Source organism: Panthera tigris, chromosome E1 (assembly GCF_018350195.1).
Source record: "Panthera tigris isolate Pti1 chromosome E1, P.tigris_Pti1_mat1.1, whole genome shotgun sequence".
NCBI classification, from domain to species: Eukaryota; Metazoa; Chordata; class Mammalia; order Carnivora; family Felidae; genus Panthera; species Panthera tigris.
In genome coordinates, this window is record NC_056673.1 from 13,713,366 (window position 1) to 13,736,245 (window position 22,880).

The window sequence follows — 22,880 nt, forward strand, 5'->3', positions numbered from 1 at the left end:
TCACTCATATGTGGAATTTACGAAACAAAACAGATGAACATATGGGAAGGAAAAAGGGGGGGAGGGAGCAAACCATAAGAGACTTTTAACTATGAGAACAAACTGAGGGTTGATGGAGGGAGGTGGGTGGGGTGTGGGCTAAATGGGTAATGGGTGTTGAGAAGGGCACTTGTGAGGAGTGCTGGACATTATATGTAAGTGATGAATCACTAAAATATATGCCTGAAATCAAGTTTACCATATATTTTAACTAGAACTTAAATTAAAACTTGAAAAGAAAAAAAATGACATCTAAGCTGAAACCCGAGGGAAGACTATTCCAGCACAAGAAAATAAGATGGGCAAAATCCCAAAGGTGAAAAAGTATCTAGATCTTCTAAATAATTGTAAGTATAAGTGGGGCATAGGATGTAGAATGGAGAGGAAGGTCCATGAATCAATGGAGACATCAAGGGTCTTCAGGCCCTAGGAAGATGTGTAGAGTTTATCCTGAAAGTAATGAGAAACCCCTGAAGGATTTTTCAGGTAGAGTGACAAAATCAGATATGGTTTGTAGAAAGCCCATTCTCTCTGGAGTGAAACCAGAGGGCAGGTGGGTATGCCTGTAGGCAAGAATGACTGCCCATATTTAAGTGATAAATGTGTATCGTGAATGAAGGTAGTGGCAGCTGGGACTGAGGACAGTGGGTAAATAAAGAGAAATGGGTAAATTTTAGTTACATCGATAAAGTAAAATCACCAGGATTTGGTAGTATTTGGATGCATGCGAGGAGGAAGAAAAATGGGTCTATAATGGCACCCAGATTTCTCACCAGACCAGCTGGTGGCGATAATGATTTCAGCGTTAGGTATGCTTTTCACCAATTCCAAATCCTTTTTTTCCAATAGCCATGCTTTTCAAAATATTGGGGAAATATGCTAATGATTTACTTGACCTGTGAAATCTTTGGATGGATTAATGTCACAATGTCCACATGAATACCACAAGAGTTTTGTGAAGAAACAACTCCAACCTAGCTTCAAAGTATATGTATTGGTATACAGTTATGGTATTGTTGCTCAAATTATATGTTTAAATGAATGACTTTAAGACGCAGCTGTAACACATGATTGATCCTGCTACTGCTACATGCAAACACTTCATAACATACTATGATTTGTGTGTGTGTGTGTGTGTGTGTGTGTGTGTGTATGCATGTTATACTTTGGTTGCTCTTCAAATACAGCAAGCTGAAGAAAAAAGATAAATCCCTCATTCACTCAAATAAGAGCTGGTCACATGTCCACACCTAGATGTCAATTTGGCTAGGGAAGTAGTCTTAGCTAGCAAGTCACTTTCGAGAACGACTTCATATTAAGGATTAAAGGGACGTACGAATTTTGTCAGTATGATACCTATTTTGCCACAGCCCATGCTCAAGTCTCTTCCCGCAAGGTGCTGGTAATTGCCTCTTCAGAACTTCTTAAATAGCTAGAACATTAGTTCCAGACTTGATATGACTCCTCCATACCAGTGAACACCAAGTAATTTTTCGTAAATTCAACAAACTTATTGATCACTTATTATGTGTCAGCAAGCATGTATTAGGCTAAGTGTATAAAGGTGAATAGTGTTTGCATCATGATGTCCAAGAACTTACAGTCTGGCAGAGGGGATGGTAAACTTACTATGAATGGCCAGGTTGCAATGGTTTTAGGTTTTGTGGGGTCACATATGGCCTTTGTCGCATCTGCCTCTTTGTTTTAAGGTTTGTGGGGTTTGTGGGGGGTTTTTACCACCCTTAAAAACGTAAAATACATTCTTAGCTTGAGGTCCATGCCAAAAAAAAATGTGTGAGGAGGATCTGGCTCTGGTTTTCTGGTTTGCTGACTCCTGGTCTAGTTAACACAGTCGGAGAAAGGCAAGACTGGACAAAGTGCACAGAAATCGGCGACAATGATTGACTAAAAGCTCCTCACTGCTTAAGAACAAGCAAAGGCAAGCTTTTGTTTATACTTGATGAGTTTTGTAAACAGTTCATTATGTAGGCCAAAGCTTTATATCATGAATTTTAAAAAGTATGTTACTTAAAATAATAAAAAAGTATATGTATTGGATTCATGCTTATATAATAAAACTTTTTAAAAAAAAACCTCTCCCCCCCATTGCAGACAAATCTTTGGTATCCCATGGCAGAAAGCACAGGCGTTTGCAAATATTCAGTTGAACTATATGAAACTGCCATTTTTGTGCATCGTAAGCAGTTAAATATTGGATATTTCATGATCCCATCTTACACTAGAAGATCAACGTTGGAATACTGCATCATTTTCAAAGTCCACAAACCAGGGCTTACCAATTTCATTCAATTAATCCATCTTTCTGCTTACCGACAAATGGAGTGGGAAAACCTGACCAGCATCTCAGCATTTGTCCTCCTGGGGCTTTCCAAGCAGCCAGAGCAGCAGGAAGTCCTCTTTGGGCTGTTTCTGTTCATGTACCTGGTCACAGTGGGCGGCAACCTCCTCATCATTCTGGCCATCATTGCTGATGCCCACCTCCACACGCCCATGTACTTCTTCGTGGCCAACCTCTCTCTTGCCGATGCCTGCTTTGTGTCCACCACAGTCCCCAAGATGCTGGCAAACATATGGATCCAGAATCAGGCCATCTCATATGCAGGGTGTCTATCGCAACTGTATTTTTTCATGCTGTTTGTGATGCTGGAGGCGTTCCTCTTGGCCGTCATGGCCTACGACCGCTATGTGGCCATATGCTACCCGCTCCATTACGTCATGGTCATGAGCCCTGGGCTCTGTGTCTTCCTAGTTTCTGCATCCTGGATTATGAATGCCCTCCACTCCCTCCTACACACACTCTTGATGAACAATCTGTCCTTCTGTGCCGAACGCAAGATCCCACACTTCTTCTGTGACATCAACCCACTTCTGAGTCTGTCCTGCACGGATCCCTTCATTAATGAGCTGGTGATTTTCACTGTCGGGGGCCTTGCAGGACTGGTTTGTGTGCTTTGCCTGATAATCTCTTATACACATATTTTCTTGACCATCCTGAAGATCCCCTCAATTCAGGGGAAGCAGAAAGCCTTTTCCACCTGCAGCTCTCATCTCTCTGTGGTTTCTCTATTCTTTGGGACTTCCTTTTGTGTTTACTTCAGTCCCCCCTCGATCCGCTCACCACAGAAGGGCACAGTTGCATCAGTGATGTACACAGTAGTAACCCCAGTGCTGAATCCCTTTATCTATAGCTTGAGGAACAGAGACATCAAGTCTTCCTTGAGAAAGCTAATTTGGGTTAGCAAAATCCCTTCCCCTTAGCAGTGGTGACTTCACATCCAATATGGGGATCTCCACTTAATTGCATTCACCATATAAGCACTAAAGAATGAGAGAAAATGGAGACCTCACTTTCAGGACCTGTGATCTGAACTTGAAATCTTCATGCCTAACCTACAGGACTTTCTCCAAACATACCCATCATCAGGCCAATATCATTCATTAACTTAATTTCTTACAATCATAATGCCCTAAAATCACAGCGATTCAGATTTATAATAAAGCATGTACTTGAATACTTTTGAAACAACTCGTGACCAAAATAAGGAAATATTGGTTGCGCTATTGTATGTGTCCAAGAATAAGCTTCAGGGAAAGATAACTTTCCCCCACCATCACTGTGACCTTGGTGACTTGGATTCCTACCAACAGTGTTTTTGACACTGGGAATCCCCATATCTGTGAAGTCCCCATGCTGAGATAATAGAACCCGGGACTGGAAAGGAAGGGTTTGACAGGGTGGAGTCCTTGGGTAGACCTACTGTAACATTTTACCAGGCATCCGACACCCCCATCCCTCTTAACATCTTAAATTATGAAAATTGTTACTTTCGTGAAGGTTTAATTTTTATCTTTGGGGAAAGTTTTTCCAAGTCAATTTCATCTTTGCAATACCAACGCTTACCATTTGGCACAACGCCTGGCACCATTAATATGTGCTAAACCCCAATGCCATGGTTGCACTCATAAAGTTAGGGACCAGGAAAGAATGATCTTATGGACAGTTCATAGTCTCTTAGCTGAATGATTGAAACCCCCTCCTAGATGTTCCTCAGTCCCTAATCTCTCCCCATTCCATCTATTCTGCACACCACAATCATATTAACCTTCATTGAATATGACTACCACCCTATTAGAAATCTCCAGGGGCCTTATACTGCCTGCAGAATAAAGTTCAAACTTATTTATTGTAGCATTCAGGACCACCTTCACCAGTTCATAACAAATATGGTTTGCAGCCCACACTGTTCTATATTGCTCCCAAGATCAACTCAGGCCAATATTTTCATAACTTACTGATTATTGTTGAAGTTTACCAAAAAGGACTTGGAGAGCTAAGTCACCAAAAGTTTTGACAAATACATGTATAATAAGGTACACCCTAACCAATTAGACGCCATAAGAAAATAAAAAGCTACCATGGGGTACTATTTTTTATTCTTGCCTATTTCCCTTTAGGTATCTGGCTGCATGCTTAATGACATAGGTTGTGTTTACTGTAGATAATATCTCCTCCAGTAGAAGTCAATTTCTGATGGCCAGCTCCCTTGATCCCCATTTGTCTTACAGTAAGCTTACATACTATCTTCTGACAATAAAAGTTAGTACAGCAAAGTGGTAAACATTGGCTCTACAGTTAGATAGATAGACTGCAGCAAGTTCAAATCTTAGCTTTGCTGCTTGTAAGCTGTGTGACCCTGGGAAATTACTTAACCTTTCAAAGCAGATATAAACTACCTTATTGTGTTGTCAGGAAGTTTAAATATGGTAATGTATGTTAAAGCATTGTTTGTGATATTTAAGTGAGATATTCGTATAAGTATATAAAGGGTGAATGCCTAGCACATAGTTTTGTTTGTTTGTTTGTTTGTTGTTGTTGTTGCTGTTGTTTTAGTAGGCTCCACGCCCAACATGGGGCTTGAATGTGATGACTCTGAGATTAAGAGTCACACGCTCTAGTGACTGAGCCAACCAGGTGCCCCTAGGATGTAGTATGTTGTCAATGAATGTTAACCGCCGTGGCAGTAGTCCTTATTAAAATTAAAGCTGAGCAGCAGTAGTTAATGCAAATTGACTCACTTAAGGCGTCACCCATGGCCTGCTCTGTGAAACTAGATGGGATCCTGTGTTTCAACCACCCTTTTTAAGAACATTTTGGGTTTAATGTAGAATCACCTACTTGCTGGGATTCATGTGCAGGGATGATTTCAGTCTACCTTTGAAACCATGCTTACCGGCTACTTAAACTTAGAGTAAAAATTCACCACCTAACTTAAAATACATAAGTTTGTACTATCCCATATGCTCTCCTAATTCATCGACAGACGTGCGTCTTCCATTGCTTAAATATTCACCAATATTTTTAGTTCCAGCTTTTAACTTAAATTATGTTAGTCTTCCATATTTATATTTTGTCTGCGAATGTCTTTGTAACAACACAGTTTACACATTTGTCATAATTATACCTTCTGAGGTACGTCAATACACCCTCACACCATAGTTTTGTCAAATGCTGCCCTACTATGCTGTTTGAGGATTAATTCAAAATTTTGAATATTAAAAAATATCATTTCCACAAGCATTACTTTCTCATATGATTTACTCTCTTAGCCTACATTCTTAAAAATAAATCCATCCACGTGTACATATGGATAGTTTTAAAGTTCTGTCCTATACTGCCCATTTGCCATGAAACTGTAACTGTTTACCCATCGTCCCACCAATAATGTTTCACTATTGTTATTCATTTTACTAGCTTGGTAAATATGTAATAACATAGTATAATTGTGGGTATGGATTATTATTCTTCTGTAAGTATTGAAATCTGAGAATTATTTAATTAAAGGCAATAAACGCTTGGGGATAAATCTAGCAAAGATGTGAAAGACTTCTACTCTGAAGACTACCCCACCTTATTATTTGTTTGAAGTAAATCGGTGTCTCTTAGCCCTCTGTATGTCTTCTTTGGAAAATGTCATGTCTTCTGCCCACTTTTTAACTGGATTATTTGTTTTTGGATATTAAGTTTTAAACTTCTTTATATATTTTGATACTAACCCTTTATCAGGTATGTCATTTACAAACATCTTCTCCCATTCATAGATTGTTTCCTTCACTGAGTGGAAGCTTTTTATTTATGTATTGAATATTTTTGATATTCAAATATTCAATATTGAATATTGAATATTGAACTTATTTTTTTAAGTTTATTGATTTACTTTGAGAGAGACAGAGACAGCATGAGCAGGGGAGGGGCAGAGTGAGGGGGAGAGAGAGAATCCCAAGCAGGCTCCACACTGTCAGCACAGAGCCTGATGCGGGGCTCAAACTCACAAAATCGTGAGATCATGACCCGAGCCGAAACTGAGAGTCAGACACTTAACGGACTGAGCCACCCAGGCACCCCAGAAGCTTTTTATTTTGATGAAGTCCCAATAGTTTATTTTGTTTTTGTTTCCCTTGCCTCAGGAGACATGTCTAGAAAAAAGTTACTATGGTCAATGTCAAAGAGGTTACTGCCTGCATTTTCTTCTAGAATTTGATGGTTTCCTGTCTCCCATTTAGGTCTAATGAACATAGGGCAGAAATAAAAGAGAGGCAAACCAAAAAACAGACTCTTAACTATAGAGAACAAACTGATGGTGGCTGGAGGGGAGGTGGGCAGGGGGATGGGTTAAATAGGTGATGGTATTAAGGAAGGCACTTGTGATAACCACTGGGTGTTGTGTGTAAGTGATGAATCACTAAATTCTACACTTGAAACAAATATTACACTGTATGTCAACTAACTGGAATTTAAATAAAATTTGGAGAAAGAAAAAAATAATAGTTAAAAGAATAATAAATAAAAATAAAGTGAGCCAAAAAAAAAAAAAATGGAGAAACACAGCATGTTTAAGATTCAGTTGGAGGGGCACCTGGGTGGCTCAGTCGGCTGAGCGTCCGACTTCGGCTCAGGTCATGATCTCGCAGTCTGCGAGTTTGAGTCCCGTGTAGGGCTCTGTGCTGAGAGCTCAGAGCCTGGAGCCTCCTTCAAATTCTGTCTCCCTCTCTCTCTGCCCCTCCCCCACTCGTGCTCTGTCTCTCTCTCCGTGTCAAAAATAAATTAAAACATTTAAAAAAAAAACTTTTTTTTTAAAGATTTAGTTGGATATCCACACTTGTGGGAAAAAATATATCTTGACTTCTACCTCACCAGATATCATAACCCATTCTAGATTAATAACAGATCTAAGTGATAAAGTCAAAACAACAAATCACTTCGCATAAAGTATAGATGCCCAGGAAGTATGTGTAGCTGCACTGTTCACAGTAGCCAGAAATAGAGACTACTAGAACTCATCAAGGTAAAATGGATTTCTTTCAGTGGCATAGTCACACAACAGAGCATTATACAGCAATGAGCAATCTACAACCACGTGCAGCAATATGGATGAACGTCACAAACAATGCTGAGTAAAAGAAACAGACACAAAAGAGTACAACTACGTGCTTTCACTTACATAAAGTACAAATACGGGCAAAACTACATTATGCTATTAGGAGTGGTTACTCTTTGCAGAAACAGTGACTGCAAGAGAGCATGAGGCGTGCGAAGTGCTGACAATGTGGTTTTTTTATGCAAGTTCTGGTTATTCATATTTTGTCAGTTTGTCAAAATTCCTACAGAAATTTTCAAATAATGGTAAAGACTCATTTCCCAAGACCCTTTCTAACAGGTACAAACATTGGAGCAATTATCCAGGTTCATCTCAACAAGCTGTCATGGGATTGCCTCCCCGAGGCCTCTCCAAAACAGATAGGTAGGCCTGGTGTGCTCCCAGTACACCCCCTTCCTTCATGAACCTGAGACACAGGCTTCAATTCCCAGATGCCGAATCGTCATCAGGGCGTCCACGGCCTTCCATACCGTCTCCTCTTTTACAGGGACTGAAGGTCCAGGCACCAATATCCTCCTTCCCACTTTAGCCAACGGGACAAATTGCCAAGTCCTACTCAGAAAACAATGTTTTAGGGTCCTTTATGTCTCGATCGAATTGATACCCTATGTGAGAGGAAACGAGGCAGCAGAACCAGAAAATTCTGAGAGCAGCACAGGACAGTGGGTAAGGTCTGCATGTCACAGGTTCATGTTCTCTCTTTTTCCCTCCTTTCTTATCTTCCCTCTTCTCTATTTTCTCTCTCACAAACAGACTCACAAACTTTGACAGAATCTTCATAGAATCAAACCTCTTAGTGTTTAAAGGTAACTAATAACCCCTCCAATCTTTTCAGTGCTCTCCAGTTTTCAAAGTGCTGTCACAAGCTCTGTTGCATGTCATTCCCGAGCCGGCGAGGAAGGCTTCACGGGTGGGACGGAGAGGCTCGGGGAGGTTGCATGCCCTCCTCAAGGTCCTGCAGCTGGGGAGCAACAGAAGAGGTACCAAAGGCCAGGTTTCCAACATCAAGGAGGGACTACTTTTCCATACCACCCCTACACCCTCCCCCTCCCTGCAGAGCTATCCTGGAAAGGGGTTTCTGTCTCTGAGGCCAGCTGACCATACAAGTGTTCAGAACCCACAGACTCAGAGCAGCATTTGTGTACAATCAGAATCACCAGGTGATTGCTAAAAAGGACTTGGTTCTCAAAATAGAACCAGTCTTTCCAGGAAGGGGACCAGAAAAGCAGCTGTTTGGGGGTTTTTTTGGGGTTTTTTTGTTTTTTTTTTTAACGTTTATTTATTTTTGAGACAGAGAGAGACAGAGCATGAACAGGGGAGGGGCAGAGAGAGAGGGAGACACAGAATCTGAAACAGGCTCCAGGCTCCGAGCTGTCAGCCCAGAGCCCGACGCGGGGCTCGAACCCACGGACCGTGAGATCATGACCTGAGCCGAAGTCGGACGCTTAACCGACCAAGCCACCCAGGCGCCCCAAGCAGCTGTTTGTTTTAAAGTATCACAGGAGATTCTGATGCAGACTAAAGTGTCCGGGGGAACTTTCCTTCAGCGCTAGAAAGCAAAGATAGTATTCCCTCTGGGTGTCCTCTGACTTTCCCCAGTGCTCTTCCCTGCTTCCTTCCTTCCCCTCTGTGTGGCAGATATCCCAGAGGGCCCTGAACCAGGCAAATAGGCTGTGGAGGAACGTTGTTTCTGATGAGGTCTAAGGAGATGGAAGGCCTTTGTCTCCATGGCAGAAACAGAGGGGGTAGCTGGTGTGCTCAGGGCTGGGGTCACTCAGGGAGTTACCACTGTGCTCTTTTTCATTTTAGGCCATTTGGGGGTTCTTGGAGTGATCTCTGGAATGAGCCCATCAGTTCCCCATTATCGGTCAACCGTTTTTCTAAGAGGAAAGCAGTCTTTCTTTTGCTAGCCTCAAGTTTCCAGGCTTTCTACCTTCTCCCACTTCTAGGCTAACAAAGCAAACATGTGCCTTGAACTCCTGGTCAAAGCCTCGTCCCTGCCACCAAATCACTCCATGACCTTGGGCAGATCTTTTCAGCGAAAACTCTCCCTTAAGTACTAGGAGAACTATCTCATTCATGGTATTGAACCATAGGTGAATTATATGGTAATAAACCACAGATATGGAAAGTTGTATAACGGAAAGTCTCTAGAGCCTCTGCTAAGAGTACTTCCATTTTCACGCAAATGCCGAAGAGCCACCATATGATTACTCTATGGTTTGGAATCTTACAGTTAAAAGAGATCTTAACCTTCACCTACTTCCACAAAAGCTGAATCAGCTCTGCAACAACCACTCCGCCTGCATGATAATGTCTGAATGCCTTCTGTGATAGGGAATCCACTCCCCCCTCCCCCCCCCCAACCCCCACACCCCACCCCTCTTCACTGGCAGAGCACTAGCTTCCCTGGGAGATAGCCTGGCTCTTCTCTTTGTCTCTGGTTTACTCCCTAGCTGCTGACTTGGACAAATAACACCCCGTGTATGGGAAGCCCAAGACGATACATTCTGGCACTCATTTCTCCCCCATGTAGACAGCACCGAGGGGCTGGCCACTAACAAGTCTGCGTGTGACTCACTCTCTGCAGACATAGGCGGGCTGAGACTGCTCTGTTTGAGGTGGGGGGAGAGCCAGGCCCAGGATGGGGAAGAGACTAGGGCCCCTGATGCCTCTTTGTCCTGAGAGCAGGGTTTCCTACTGGAGGAGGTAGGAGATAGAAGTTTGAGAAAATTGTTCAGAATAGAGCTCCCTTTACAATCACTTCCAGTTAGGCTGAAGAAGTGCTTCCACATGTACAGCATTTCATCTCTTTCTCCAAACCTCCATTCGGGTGGGCATTATTCGCCTTCTTCCAAGTGTGGCAAACTGCTTGGGACGTGGGCTTTGGAGACAGAAGAAGGGGGCTCGCATTTCCACTTGATCAGTTCCCGGTTGTAACTTGGTAAACTCATTAACCTAAGTCTTGGCCACCTTATCAAGAAATTGGAATATTAGAGTCAATTTGTGATTTTGTGTGAACTAAATACAAAATTTTACAACACATTTTCTAGCCAGTGCTCAGTAGGAGGTAGTGGTTTTCTCATACGTGTTAAGCTAGCACTTAGACCCAAACTTCTGACTCAAAATATCCTCCCGCTGTACCACCCACACTGGATATGTGGGGATCGGATTTTGTGAAGATAACAAATCTGTTCATTTGCTAAATGCTGGGCCTTCTCCCTTACCCTTAAACTGGAGCTCCGAGCTATTTTAATCCCCTGGGTTACTCCCTGTCCGCACATCTGCATGTGTTTGTTTAGCTGCTACTTTGAATTCATCGTATTCCAGATTGAAATTCCAGAACAGGCCCACTTACCCTGGCACGCTGGTTGATTTTTCAAACAACTGCATTTTATCTGTAGTGTTACAGAAAATCTCTTGGTGCCGATCACTGTACTTCATTCATTCATTTCAAATGCATGGAATGCCTAATACACCGTACAGTTCAGTCCCACCTTCATACGTTGAGCCTATGCTGTGTCTGGTGCCATGCAAGGCCCTGGGATACAATGATGAAAATGTCCCTGTTCTTGAGGCACTCACAGTCTTGTGGGAAACAGACATTTAAGCAAAATGTAGGATAGGGCAACTATAAAAGCACAAAGACCGGAAAGTAATAATGTTTCCTACATGTCTCATGTCTTGTCGTGCCTCTATTCCTCCTTTAACTGATTTCTTTTCCTTTAAATGAATAGTGTCTGATGTAGAATTTTAATTTCTGTAATGATTTTGAAGCCATATTCTTTGAGATTTGGATTTTTTTTTTAGTGGCTGCTCTAGGGTCTCCTATATACACCTTAACATATGAGAAGCAGCTTCAGATCTGTACTAGCTTAATTCCAGTGACCTATAGAAACAATTCTTGTGGAGATCTATTCCCTTTCCCCTCTTTTTTGTACTATTATTGTTATAGGTATAACATCTATTAATGTTAGATGTTATATCTATATATAGAGAGAGAGATATGTAACCCAGTATATATATAAGCATATATATACACATATTTATATAAGCATATAACCCAACAATATATTGTCATAATTATGACTTTACCTTTCTATAGTCATTTCCTTAGTCAATACAGCTTTGATCCCACTGACATCCCTTGTCCTGTTATTGACAATATGTTGTATATCTATGCACTATAAGCTTGACAATGTACCATTGCCTATTATTTCATATACTCGGTTCATAAATCAGTTAAGGCAAGAAAGGAGAAAATAAGCACTTAAGCCGTATTGTATATTTACCTAACTGCCTTTACCGCTATTCTTTGTTTCTTGTGTGTGTGCAGATTACCAACTGGGGTCATTTACTTTCAGTTCAAAAATCTCCTTCAGTATTTTTTGTAAGTAAGGCAGGACTGGTAAGAACAAATTCTCTCAGTTTTGTTGACCTGAGAAATATTTTATACTGTCTTCATTTTGAAAAGGAGCTTCACTGGACATGTTTTAACTTTAAATATATTATCCCAGTGCCTTCTGGCCCCCATTGTTTCTGCTAGGTCAACTGTTAATGTCATCAGGGTTTCTGTATAAATAGATATTGTTTCTTTCAGCTTTCAGGATTTCTCCTTGTCTTCACCTTTCAGATTTTTTATGGTGGTGAGTCTGTTTGTGGGTCTCTCTCTGTTTATCCTACTCGGAATTTGTTGAGCTTCTAGATGTGTAAGTATTTTTCAATAAATTTGGGAAGTTTTCACTAATTATGTCTTCAAACATTTTTCTGCTCCTCTCTTTTGCTCTCTTTCCTCGTTCCAGTACTCCCGCCACATATATGTTGGTGTGCTTAATGGTGTCCCACATTTCCCTGAGGCTCTCTTCATTTTTCTTCATTTTCTCTCTTTTTTTGGCTTGCATCAATCTATCTATAGGATTACTAATCCTTCTGCTATTCGAACTCACTGTTGAGCCCCTCCAGGGACTTTTTTGTTTTAATTATGACACTTTTCAACTCCACAATTTCCCCGTGATTATGTTTTAAAATTCCTTCCTCCTATTGATAGTCTTGATTTGATAGGCATTGTCATAATACCTTCTTTTACTCCTTTATTGTTTTTAATTTTTTAATCAGTATTTATTTTTGAGAGAGAGAGAGAGAGAGAGCACGAGCAGGGGAGGGGCAGAGAAAGAGGGAGACACAGAATCCGAAGCAGGCTCCACGGTCTGAGCTGTCAGCACAGAGCCCAACGTGGGGCTGGAACTCAGGAACAGTGTGATCATGACTTGAGACGAAGTTGGACACTTAACCGACTGAGGCACCCAGGCGCCCCTTCTTTTACTTCTTTAAACAGGTTTTCCTTTAGTTCTATGAACATGTTTTTTTGAAGTTTCCTTTTTAATTTTTTTAAGTTTTATTTTAATTCCATTTAGTAAACATACAGTGTATTATTAGTTTCAGGTATACAATATAGTGATTCAACCTTTCCATACCACCCCTGGTGCTCACCACAAGTGCATTCCTTAATCCCCATCACCTATTTCAACCATCGCCCCATCTACCTCCCCTTTGCTTATCAGCAGTTCTCTATAATTAAGGGTCTGTCTTCTAATTTGTCTCTTTCTTTCTCTCTTCTTTTCCTTTTGCTCATTTGTCTGGTTTCTTAAATTCCACATATGAGTGAAATCATATAGTATTTGTCTTTCTCTGACTGACTTATTTCACTTAGCATAATATTCTCTAGCTCCATCCACGTTGTTGCAAATGGCAAGATTTCATTCTTTTTTATGGAGGAATAATATTCCATTGCATATATACATATATATATATATATGTGTGTGTATATATATATGTATATATATATGTATATATATATATATATATATATATATATATATCACATCTTCTTTATCTATTCATCAGTCAATGACACTATTCATCTTTCATTCTAGCCTTAATACACTCTTTTATTTTTAGAGTCCTGGATATTTCACAGAGCAAGTGTCTCCTCACTCTTTTTTTTCTACATTTTCTTAGCTTATTTTCATGCTTATTTGTAGATGACATTTAGATTATCTTTTATTTCTTAAAAACTGTGTTAGAATTTTATGTTTCAATACATTGAATTTAGATTAATTCAAGGGAATATGCACCAGTGCCACAAATCTATCTTTCTGTTTGGTACCATGGTATATCTATTCTTAAATGTACACAACATGCCTCACTGGAGATGGTGAAGGTCCAGTCTGATTCCTGTTAACATCTCAATGCATAGATCTGTTTGGTGATAGTGTGGATGCAATTATTTCACCTCAGCTTCTATCCTACTTCTGATGATTGTCTACATGTAATGACAATAGGCAGTGTTTCTTGACTGCTCACTGCAGACAAGCGCTCTGTGTTAAGCACATTGTGACTTAATTTTCACATGAAGAAATGGGCTATTAAAGAGCACGAATGATTTACCAGACAACTGACTGGTGGTAGCACTCGGGCTGGAATTCAAGAGTTCTGACAATGCAATCTTACTAACTACATGATATGACTACATGAGTGCCATTAGTTTCGGGTCCACGTATTGTGTGATTGTCCAGTCCAATGTAAACCCTTTTTATTCCTAATGGCCTAGCCATTGATTGTCTTAGATTTCCCAGATAAATTCTCATTTCAGCAAATAATTATTTTTCTTTCTCTTTTCCAATACTTTTACTTACTCTTTTTTGTTCTCTTGTGTAATACCCATTTTTATAATGTATATAAAATATCATTGAAACACCTATGCAATATGCACTACATATCATCTTTAAGCACCGCAAGAGTATTTAAGACAATAAGATTTCATATATGACACAGACATAATTCCTAGAACATTGAGTATGCCAAATTAGCAGTTGCTGGAATGATTAAGGTTCATAAACATTTTCCATGTTCTGTTTCTGTGTCTGTTATTTCTTTCTTGTTTAAAAAAATTATAAAATTGAGTCTATTTTAATGATATTTTTATAAAACTAAGATATTTTTAATGCTAAGAAAATCATTTGTTTTGCTCATCTGAATGTACTTATTCAATAGAGGACACTTAGCAGACATTTGGTGGTATTGATATTGTAGACAGTTGGGGAAATGGATGGAGGCAACCAGACTAGAATCTCTGACTTCCTACTCCTGGGGATTTCAGAGAGTCCTGAGCAGCAGCAAGTCCTGTTCTGGATGTTCCTATCCATGTACCTGGTCACAGTTGTGGGAAATGTGCTCATCATCCTGGCCATCAGCTTTGACCCCCGCTTGCACACTCCCATGTACTTCTTCCTGTCCAACCTCTCCTTCACCGACCTTTTCTTTGTCACCAACACAATCCCCAAGATGTTGGTGAACCTTCAGTCCCAGAACAAAGCCATCTCCTATGCGGGGTGTATGACACAGCTCTACTTCTTGGTCTCCTTGGTGACACTGGACAATCTCATCCTGGCTACGATGGCCTATGACCGCTATGTGGCCATCTGCCGCCCCCTCCACTATGTCACAGCCATGAGCCCTGGGCTCTGTATTTTGCTCCTCACCTTGTGTTGGTCACTTTCTCTCCTCTATGGCCTCACCCTCACCCTCTTCATGACCAAGGTGACCTTCTGTGGTTCCCGGAAGATCCACTACATCTTCTGTGAGATGTATGTTCTGCTGAGGTTGGCCTGTTCCAACACCCAGATCATTCACATAGTGCTGATTACCACAGGCATCTTTATCTTCCTCACCCCCTTTGGGTTCATGATGATATCCTACATTCGTATCGTCAGAACCATCCTCCAAATACCTTCAGCCTCCAGTAAATACAAAGCCTTCTCCACCTGTGCTTCACATTTGGCTGTGGTCTCTCTTTTCTATGGGACGCTTTGTATGGTATATCTGCAGCCTCTCCAATCCTACTCCATGAAGGACTCAGTAGCCACAGTAATGTATGCTGTGGTGACGCCCATGATGAACCCTTTCATCTACAGCCTGAGGAACAAGGACATGCATGGGGCTCTGGGAAGACTGCTTCTAGGTAAAGCCTTCCAGAAGGTGACATGAGGTAATTTTGGAGACTGAAGTGGAGACTGGGAATTTTCTACCACATGCAAGGCATTATCTTATAGGAGACACAGGAGTGATTAGGACATAGCTCCAGCTCAGAATGAATTTATGTATCCGTGGTGAAGGAAAGGCATGTATGTGTAATGCAAGATCCCTGACCAAAAAACCTTCAAAATAAATAAGGTAACACTAACACTAATACCAGAATTTTGCAAATAAGAACCTTCAATTTATGTGGCCATGGTATCATATTGCCACCATGCTGTGGAATCCATGTAAATGGATAAACTCACCAACTAAAAGATATACAATGTCTGAATGGATAAAATAAATATTCCCAACTATATGCTACCTATAAGACATAACACTAGAAGTTGAAAGATTGTCATAAAAATCCAAATCTATAGTTAATAGTTTAATAATTATGCTTAACAGAATGTCCTCCTAAGAATTGGACAATGCTTTGCTTAATAAATTGGATGCACAAAATGTTGGGCATCTATACTAACAGAGATCAGACATGGGGTCAAACAGCTGGGAGGTATTGTGGTCCTGGGCCTACATTCCCACCCAAAAGCAACCTCCTGTGCTTGGTAGCACTTTGTCCTTTCAGACACGGCATAAACTCTCCAGTTCGTCAGCATGTATCATTGCCTTCTTGGCATTGCTTTTCTCAGAAGAAGGTAATATTTTCTGGATTCACTGCAGATACCAAAAATGGAAAAATAATTGTATTTTGGGGGGAAAAAACACGAGTGTTTCATTCTGGAATATACTGTATCCCAACACGTTTAATTAGCAAGCAAAGAGCACCTGTGTCAAACCTATTTTACATTAAATGAATCTTACAAAGATCAGTGTAGAAAAAAAGTTATGATATGAAAAGTTTAAGAAGCAAAAAGAAGCCTGAAGTTTTTCATTCATTTTTCAATATGATTATAAAATGAACAATGATATTGTGCAATGCTGTTGTATTCAATGAAACAATTGGGCTTCACACTTTTTAGAGATTTTGAGTAGTAAATGACGGTCTTTGGGATTTAGCAAAAATTATGTGCTTCAAACAGAAAGCAGCGTTCGTGCTTTGCCACATGAGAATATAAACATTAATAATACCACTGAATTCACTATATTTATTTGTGATGTTGATAAAAAGTTTGATCCTTCCAAAGAAACTTTGGAAAAGATTCCCTATTTGACACAATATCAAGAAATTAGTTATATATTTATTAGAGAAACAAAACTTCAAAATTTTAATGTTAGCTGGTCAAAATTAGTAAGTCTACTACAAACTGCTCTCTGATAGTATTGGTGATATTATCAAACTTGTTTTTAAAAATTAAACCCAGGGTGCCTGGCTGGCTCAGTTGGTGGAGTATGTGACTCTTGGTCTCAGGGTTGTGAGTTTGAGCCTCACGTTGGGTGTAGAGATTACTTAAAATAAATAAATAAAATTTAAAAAAAAATAAATCTGAAGTGACAATATTTTCCATGACACCTAACTTGAGTCATTTATTATAATATTTTTCAATGCTACAATTTTGAAACTAAAAGGCTTAATAGAATAGTAATTATATCATAAACTGAATACGTTCCCATGAATTTAACTAGCTGGCCAGTGCTCCACTTTAAAAATTGAATAAACAGCGGCACCTGGGTGGCTCAGTCGGTTAAGCGGCCGACTTCGGCTCAGGTCATGATCTCACGGTCCGTGAGTTCGAGCCCCGCGTCGGGCTCTGTGCTGACAGCTCAGAGCCTGGAGCCTGTTTCAGATTCTGTGTCTCCCTCTCTCTGACCCTCCCCCGTTCATGCTCTGTCTCTCTCTGTCTCAAAAATAAACATTAAAAAAAAATCTTTAAAAATTGAATAAACAATATGGTAGCCTTTGGCACTATGTGGAGGTCAGATATGGGACCAAAAATGGTTTTGGAAATGTTTAAAGAAAATGAGTTACTCATGTTACACAATAATTTTTTAAAAACCTCTCCTATCACTTGTGAAGATTTGATTCAATACATGGGGTTATCTTGATATGCAAATCATGTCTGAATACATTGTGAATACTTCTCTGCAAATACAGTCACAAATAATTGCACAAATATATTATTCAATTGACTGATTCTTTTTGAAAAAACTGTACTTTGAAAACATAATTTGGCAAAGAATAATGCAAACTACTCATCATAGTTAAAATACATTTACATGAATGAAAATAATGACCACTCTATATATACAAAATTAAGGAGCTGAATGATGAGTTCTTGTAAAATGTTCATTTATTCCCAATTTTATGACAATAAAATAACATTATATGTTATATGAACATATTAGTTTACCTTTCCCAACTAATACACTAAATGAAGAGCAAAAATTCAAGTTGATGGAACACTGTGCAACATAATACTGAAAAATATTATGACAACATTGGAATATTAGAATTCTACTTATGCCTCCAGAAAAGTGACACTAACTATATAAATGTTTGTACAAAGATTTGATCCATATTCAAAGTGCATGTGGTTGTGAACAGATCTTGTATTATTAAACAGGAAAAAAAATCTAAATATCACTCCCAGTTAATGGACCCAATCCTAAATTCTCCACTAAACAATTCAAGATAAAACAAAGGACTTCACACTGACATCTTGCTCAGAAGAAAAGATGCCAGGTTTTGCTTCCAAATCAAAGGAGTTACAAAATACAATAATGTATTTAATAATTAAGTATTTCTATTTTCACTTATAATTTATTCAATATCAAAGTTTAAGTATCATCTCCAGTGGCATATATTTTTGAGTTATGATAGAGGCATATTCCATATATTAATAAAATAAAAAAATCTTTGATCATATTTCTGCAGTTGATTTTTCTTTTATTTATTTATTTATTTATTTATTTAGAGAGAGTGTGTGTGTGCACATGTGAGAGGGTAAGAGAGAGAGAGAGGGAGAGAGAGAGAATCCCGAGCAGGCTCTGCATTATCAGCATGGAGCCTGATGCAGGGTCCAAACTCACAAACCATGAGATCATGACCTGAGCCAAAATCAAGAGTCAGATGCTTAACCAACTGAGCCCCCCAGGCGTCCTTGCGGTAAGCGTCTGGCTTACTTAACACTCATGTACATTACCTGCTTGGCCACTGGAATATGGGCTTACAATTCTTGTTCTATACTTTATGATTATGTATTATCATAATTCAATCAGAAAAATGAAGACATGAAAGAAATATGTGAAAGCATGATCTACTGACAAATGACTAGAACTGGACAGAATGCACCACTACAATGGAGAGGGTACAGTTTGGTAGTTTCAAGATGCAGTATAGTGTAGTCATGAGGATCTTGGGCTACACGCCAAACTGCCTGGGTTCCAATCTTAACTTCTTATGTGATGTTGGGCAGTAAATTAACCTTTCTATCATTTTACCTATAGAATGAGGATGACCATAGGACCAGCATCATAGAGGTGGTAGACTAATAGATTGGAAAAGTGCCCGACACATTCAAAAGCACCCAACAAGCGTTTGCTACTTATTCTCTTTTGTAAAGAACAATTTTTCTGATCTGGCTCAAAAAATAAAATTAAAATCAAAGGATAGAATGAGGTGAGCATATGGATGGAGAGAAGGAAATAAGAAGTGCTTTTATTCATAGTGGAGAGTGAGGTGTATAGAGAAGTTGAGAACTCCAGGATTCTCCGTGTTCTGTGAGAAAGAAAGGTTGGATTTTATTCTTTCTTCACTTGAGTGCATCACTGAGGATTCTTGAGCAGGAAGAAAAGCAATGATAACAGTGATGTTGGAAGAAGACAATTTCGGAATTGAAATGAATAATAGATGTTTTGCACAAAGGTATATAAGTCTTATTTTCAAACTTCAATTCCACCTGGCAAAAGGGAAATATGGATTCACATCAAACTGGTTTCCTGCCCCCAACTCTACCTGAAACCAGCTAAGTAGTTACCATATTTTCATATTTGCCTTTAGCATAGGGTTTTTATCTGAACAGAAAATTTGATAGCTTTAAAATTAAGGGAGAAAAAACACTGATTTAGAGTCATATTCCATTATCAACATTACTATACCCACTGAATTAAATAATGTAAAAATCCAAATTGTTACCATTTTAGAGAGAAAGATGCTTTCTTTTTCCAAAAGACTCTTCCCAGGGCTCCCTTCATGTCTCTGTTCCTCAGACTTTGGATGAAGGGATTCAGCATGGGGGTGACCACAGTGTACATCATGGCCAAGACAGTCTCCTCAACAGCAGAATTAATAGCTGAAGGGCACAAGTAGAGACCGATAACTGTCCCATAGAAGAGAGACAGCGCGGAGAGGTGGGAGCCACAGGTGGAGAAGGCCTTGAGGACGCCCCTGGCAGAAGGGACCCTGAGGATGGAGGACACAATCCGTGCATAAGACATGACGATGAGTAGGAATGGGATGACGAGAAGAAGCCCTCCCATGATAAATATCACCAACTCATTGACTCGAGTGTCAGAGCAGGCCAGCTTCAGCAGAGCAGACATATCACAGAAAAAGTGGGGGATTGTGTTGTCGGCACAGAAGGACAGCTTGGCCATGAGCAGGGTGTGCAACATGGCATGGGCAGTAGTCAGCACCCAGGACCACCACCAAGGAGAGACCGAGGTTGGGGCTCATGATGGTGGTGTAGTGCAGAGGAAAACAGATGGCCACATAGCGACCATAGGCCATGACAACAATGAGGAAGCTCTCAAGAACTCCAAAAAACAAGTAACAATACATCTGGGCCAGGCAGCTGGCATAGGGGAGGGGCGGGACCTGGCTCTGCATGTTCTGCAGCAGTTTGGGCATTGTGACAGAGGAGAAGCAGAGGTCAGAGAAGGATTAATTGCTAAGAAACAAATACATGGGCACGTGGAGGTGGGAGTCCAGGCGAATGAGGACGATGATGAGAAGGTTCCCCAGGACGGTGGTAACATACACAGCCAGGAACAGAGCACAGAACAGATTCCACTGCTCTGGTTCGATGGGCAGGCCCAGAAGGAGGAACTCTGAGACGACAGTTTGGTTCCTCTCTGTCATTCTGTGACTCTATTATATTTATGAAGAAAATAACAGACGCTAAAATCCAAGTATAAGAAATAAATATATTTCCATTGCAAGTGGCCTATTGTCAAATGGTGGATGAGTGAGAATATAGGCACAGGTGGCAGCTGACTCTACTGAAAATACAAGCCTCCAATGGCCTCCAAGTCTCTAAATCGGATAACATATCACATTTAAAACTAATCGTCACTTCTTCCTTCTTAAAACTCTCCCATCTCTTGGCTGTGGTGACACCTCAGTTTCATGTTTCTCCTATCTCCCTTGGAATGCCTTCACAGAGTCCTTAGAGAACGTCTCCTGTTCAGTCATCGTTTGAATATTGGTGGTCCTCAGAATCCTCCTACACTTCCCCTAAATATGACAGTGAATCCCAAATGTATTTATCCAGCCCACATAGCTCGTCTGGGCTATAGACGTGGGTGTTCAGCTCTCTGATGGCCATCTTCCTGCATGGCTCATTGTTACTCTGAAACCAATCTTTGTGAAATTTAGTTTATTGTCTTCCTTGACCCAGAGGGGCTCCACTCCCAGTAGCTCTAGTTCGGTGACGGACAGTACCGCCTACAAGGTACTCGAGTCAAACCTGAGAGCCGTCCTTGACCCCTTCCTCTCTTCCTGCTCCTTATGCATTTACTGTATGTTACCAGTCTCCCTTTCTTCTCACTTCTCGTATACATATCCCACGTACATACACTTCTCGTATGTGGGCTACATATCCCACAGCCACCATTCAGGTCATTTTCCTCAACTGAACCATCACAACAAGTCTGGTCTCTCCACGTTTACCTTCACTCCCTTCCATCCCATTGACATTATCCAGAATCATTCTTTTTATAAGTCAAACCTGCTTGTGTCACTATTCTAATTGAAGAGTTTCCTCTTTCCATTAACATAAAGTCCAAACCGGCTTACATGACCCACAAGACCCTATTTCATCAGATCAATTAGCTCATGTCTAGCCCTCTCTCCACTCCAGCTGTACCAAGTATTTCTCATTTTCTCAAAGGCATCCTGCTGTCACCCACCATATGACATCACATTTTCCATTCCCTGACACATGCTGTCTCCACCTCATTCCATCCTGTAACCTAGTAATTCACCCTCCAGACCATTAAATAGCGATTATTTTCTCTTTGCTAGACTTTAAGGATGGGGGAGGTTCTATCTCGTTCACAGCCAAACACTAGCATCTAGAACAATGTGACAAAAGAGAGAGACAGACAGAGACAGAGACAGACAGAAACGAAAGAAGGAAGGGAGGAAGGAAGGAAGGGAAAGAAATTTATGACAACCCAAGGGATTTCTTATTTGTTTCAGCATTCACCAAAAATAGTGGAGGTTGAAACATGCACTGACACCGAAGCCTTCCAAATCATAGCTCCCTTATCTAAATCCATTGTATTGATTTTCAGATACGGCACTACAGACTGTCCAGAATTCCTCCCCCAGGTCACAATATTACCCCATCTCGAGATATCCTGCTATATGGCTTACACTCATCTACCCAAACAACCGTGCTATCATTTTTTTCCTTTAAATTTACCCCACACAGAAAAATCAGATATTTGCCCCACAAAATATCAGTATTGATGCAGGAAGAAATGAGATGGAAGTGGAAGTTGAGAGATCATGGAAGAGCAAAAAGAATGAGGATAATTTCCAATCTCTTGGCTCTAGTTTCTGGTCTCCTCCAGACACCCTTCTCACAGTGTGAGTCAGGATTGACAAGAAAAACCAAGAGCATTTCGGGATGAGAAAAACATCTCCTAACCCTGAAGAGAGAGAAGAGTGCACTCACTGCAGGCTGTTCACCAAGGTCATGGGGCTAAAACAGGCATATGCACGTGTTTCCACACTTGGACACAGGAAAGATCTGTTACTACATATTAGTGGGGGGAGGATCCATCTCTGACTCTTCAGGAATTCCTTTCTCTGAGAAACAAGTAGGGCCCATCTATTCTATAAAATACTTGATTAGGAGAACAACTCAGATATTACTTACAAATGCTGCCATTGAAGAGCCATATGAACTTTACCTACCCCTCACATTCTACGTGCTTCACCTTTAAAATGCCAATACCGCCTTCTCCCTGACTACCTCACAAAGCTACTGTAGAGAAAACTCTTTGCGAAACATAGAGGACTCTGTTGTGAAATACTTATAGATACTATTGAGAATCTTTTGAGAAACTTTTGAGAAAACTCTTTGCGAAACATAGAGGACTCTGTTGTGAAATACTTATAGA

General features: G+C 40.3%; 3 protein-coding genes across 3 annotated transcripts; 2 read left to right on the forward strand and 1 right to left on the reverse strand.

Annotated features, from left to right (window-relative positions):
• Window positions 1-2,262: 2,262 nt before the first annotated feature.
• On the forward strand, window positions 2,263-3,318 carry LOC102955372 (olfactory receptor 1G1-like). Its single transcript, XM_007076138.1, has one exon. The coding sequence runs from the start codon at window positions 2,263-2,265 to the stop codon at window positions 3,316-3,318; it is 1,056 nt and encodes a 351-aa protein (XP_007076200.1).
• An 11,243-nt stretch (window positions 3,319-14,561) lies between these two features.
• On the forward strand, window positions 14,562-15,542 carry LOC102955075 (olfactory receptor 1D2-like). Its single transcript, XM_007076137.1, has one exon. The coding sequence runs from the start codon at window positions 14,601-14,603 to the stop codon at window positions 15,540-15,542; it is 942 nt and encodes a 313-aa protein (XP_007076199.1). The 5' UTR covers window positions 14,562-14,600.
• A 4,119-nt stretch (window positions 15,543-19,661) lies between these two features.
• LOC102960010 (olfactory receptor-like protein DTMT) lies at window positions 19,662-20,610 on the reverse strand. Its single transcript, XM_042967238.1, is given in 2 exon segments — window positions 19,662-20,169; window positions 20,171-20,610. Coding segments are annotated over 2 exon segments (948 nt in total).
• Window positions 20,611-22,880: the final 2,270 nt, after the last annotated feature.

Excerpts from the sequence above, each read along its gene's own strand:
- LOC102955372 (XM_007076138.1), top strand. The coding sequence starts at position 2,263 with ATGATCCCATCTTACACTAGAAGATCAACGTTGGAATACTGCATCATT.
- LOC102955075 (XM_007076137.1), top strand. The coding sequence starts at position 14,601 with ATGGATGGAGGCAACCAGACTAGAATCTCTGACTTCCTACTCCTGGGG.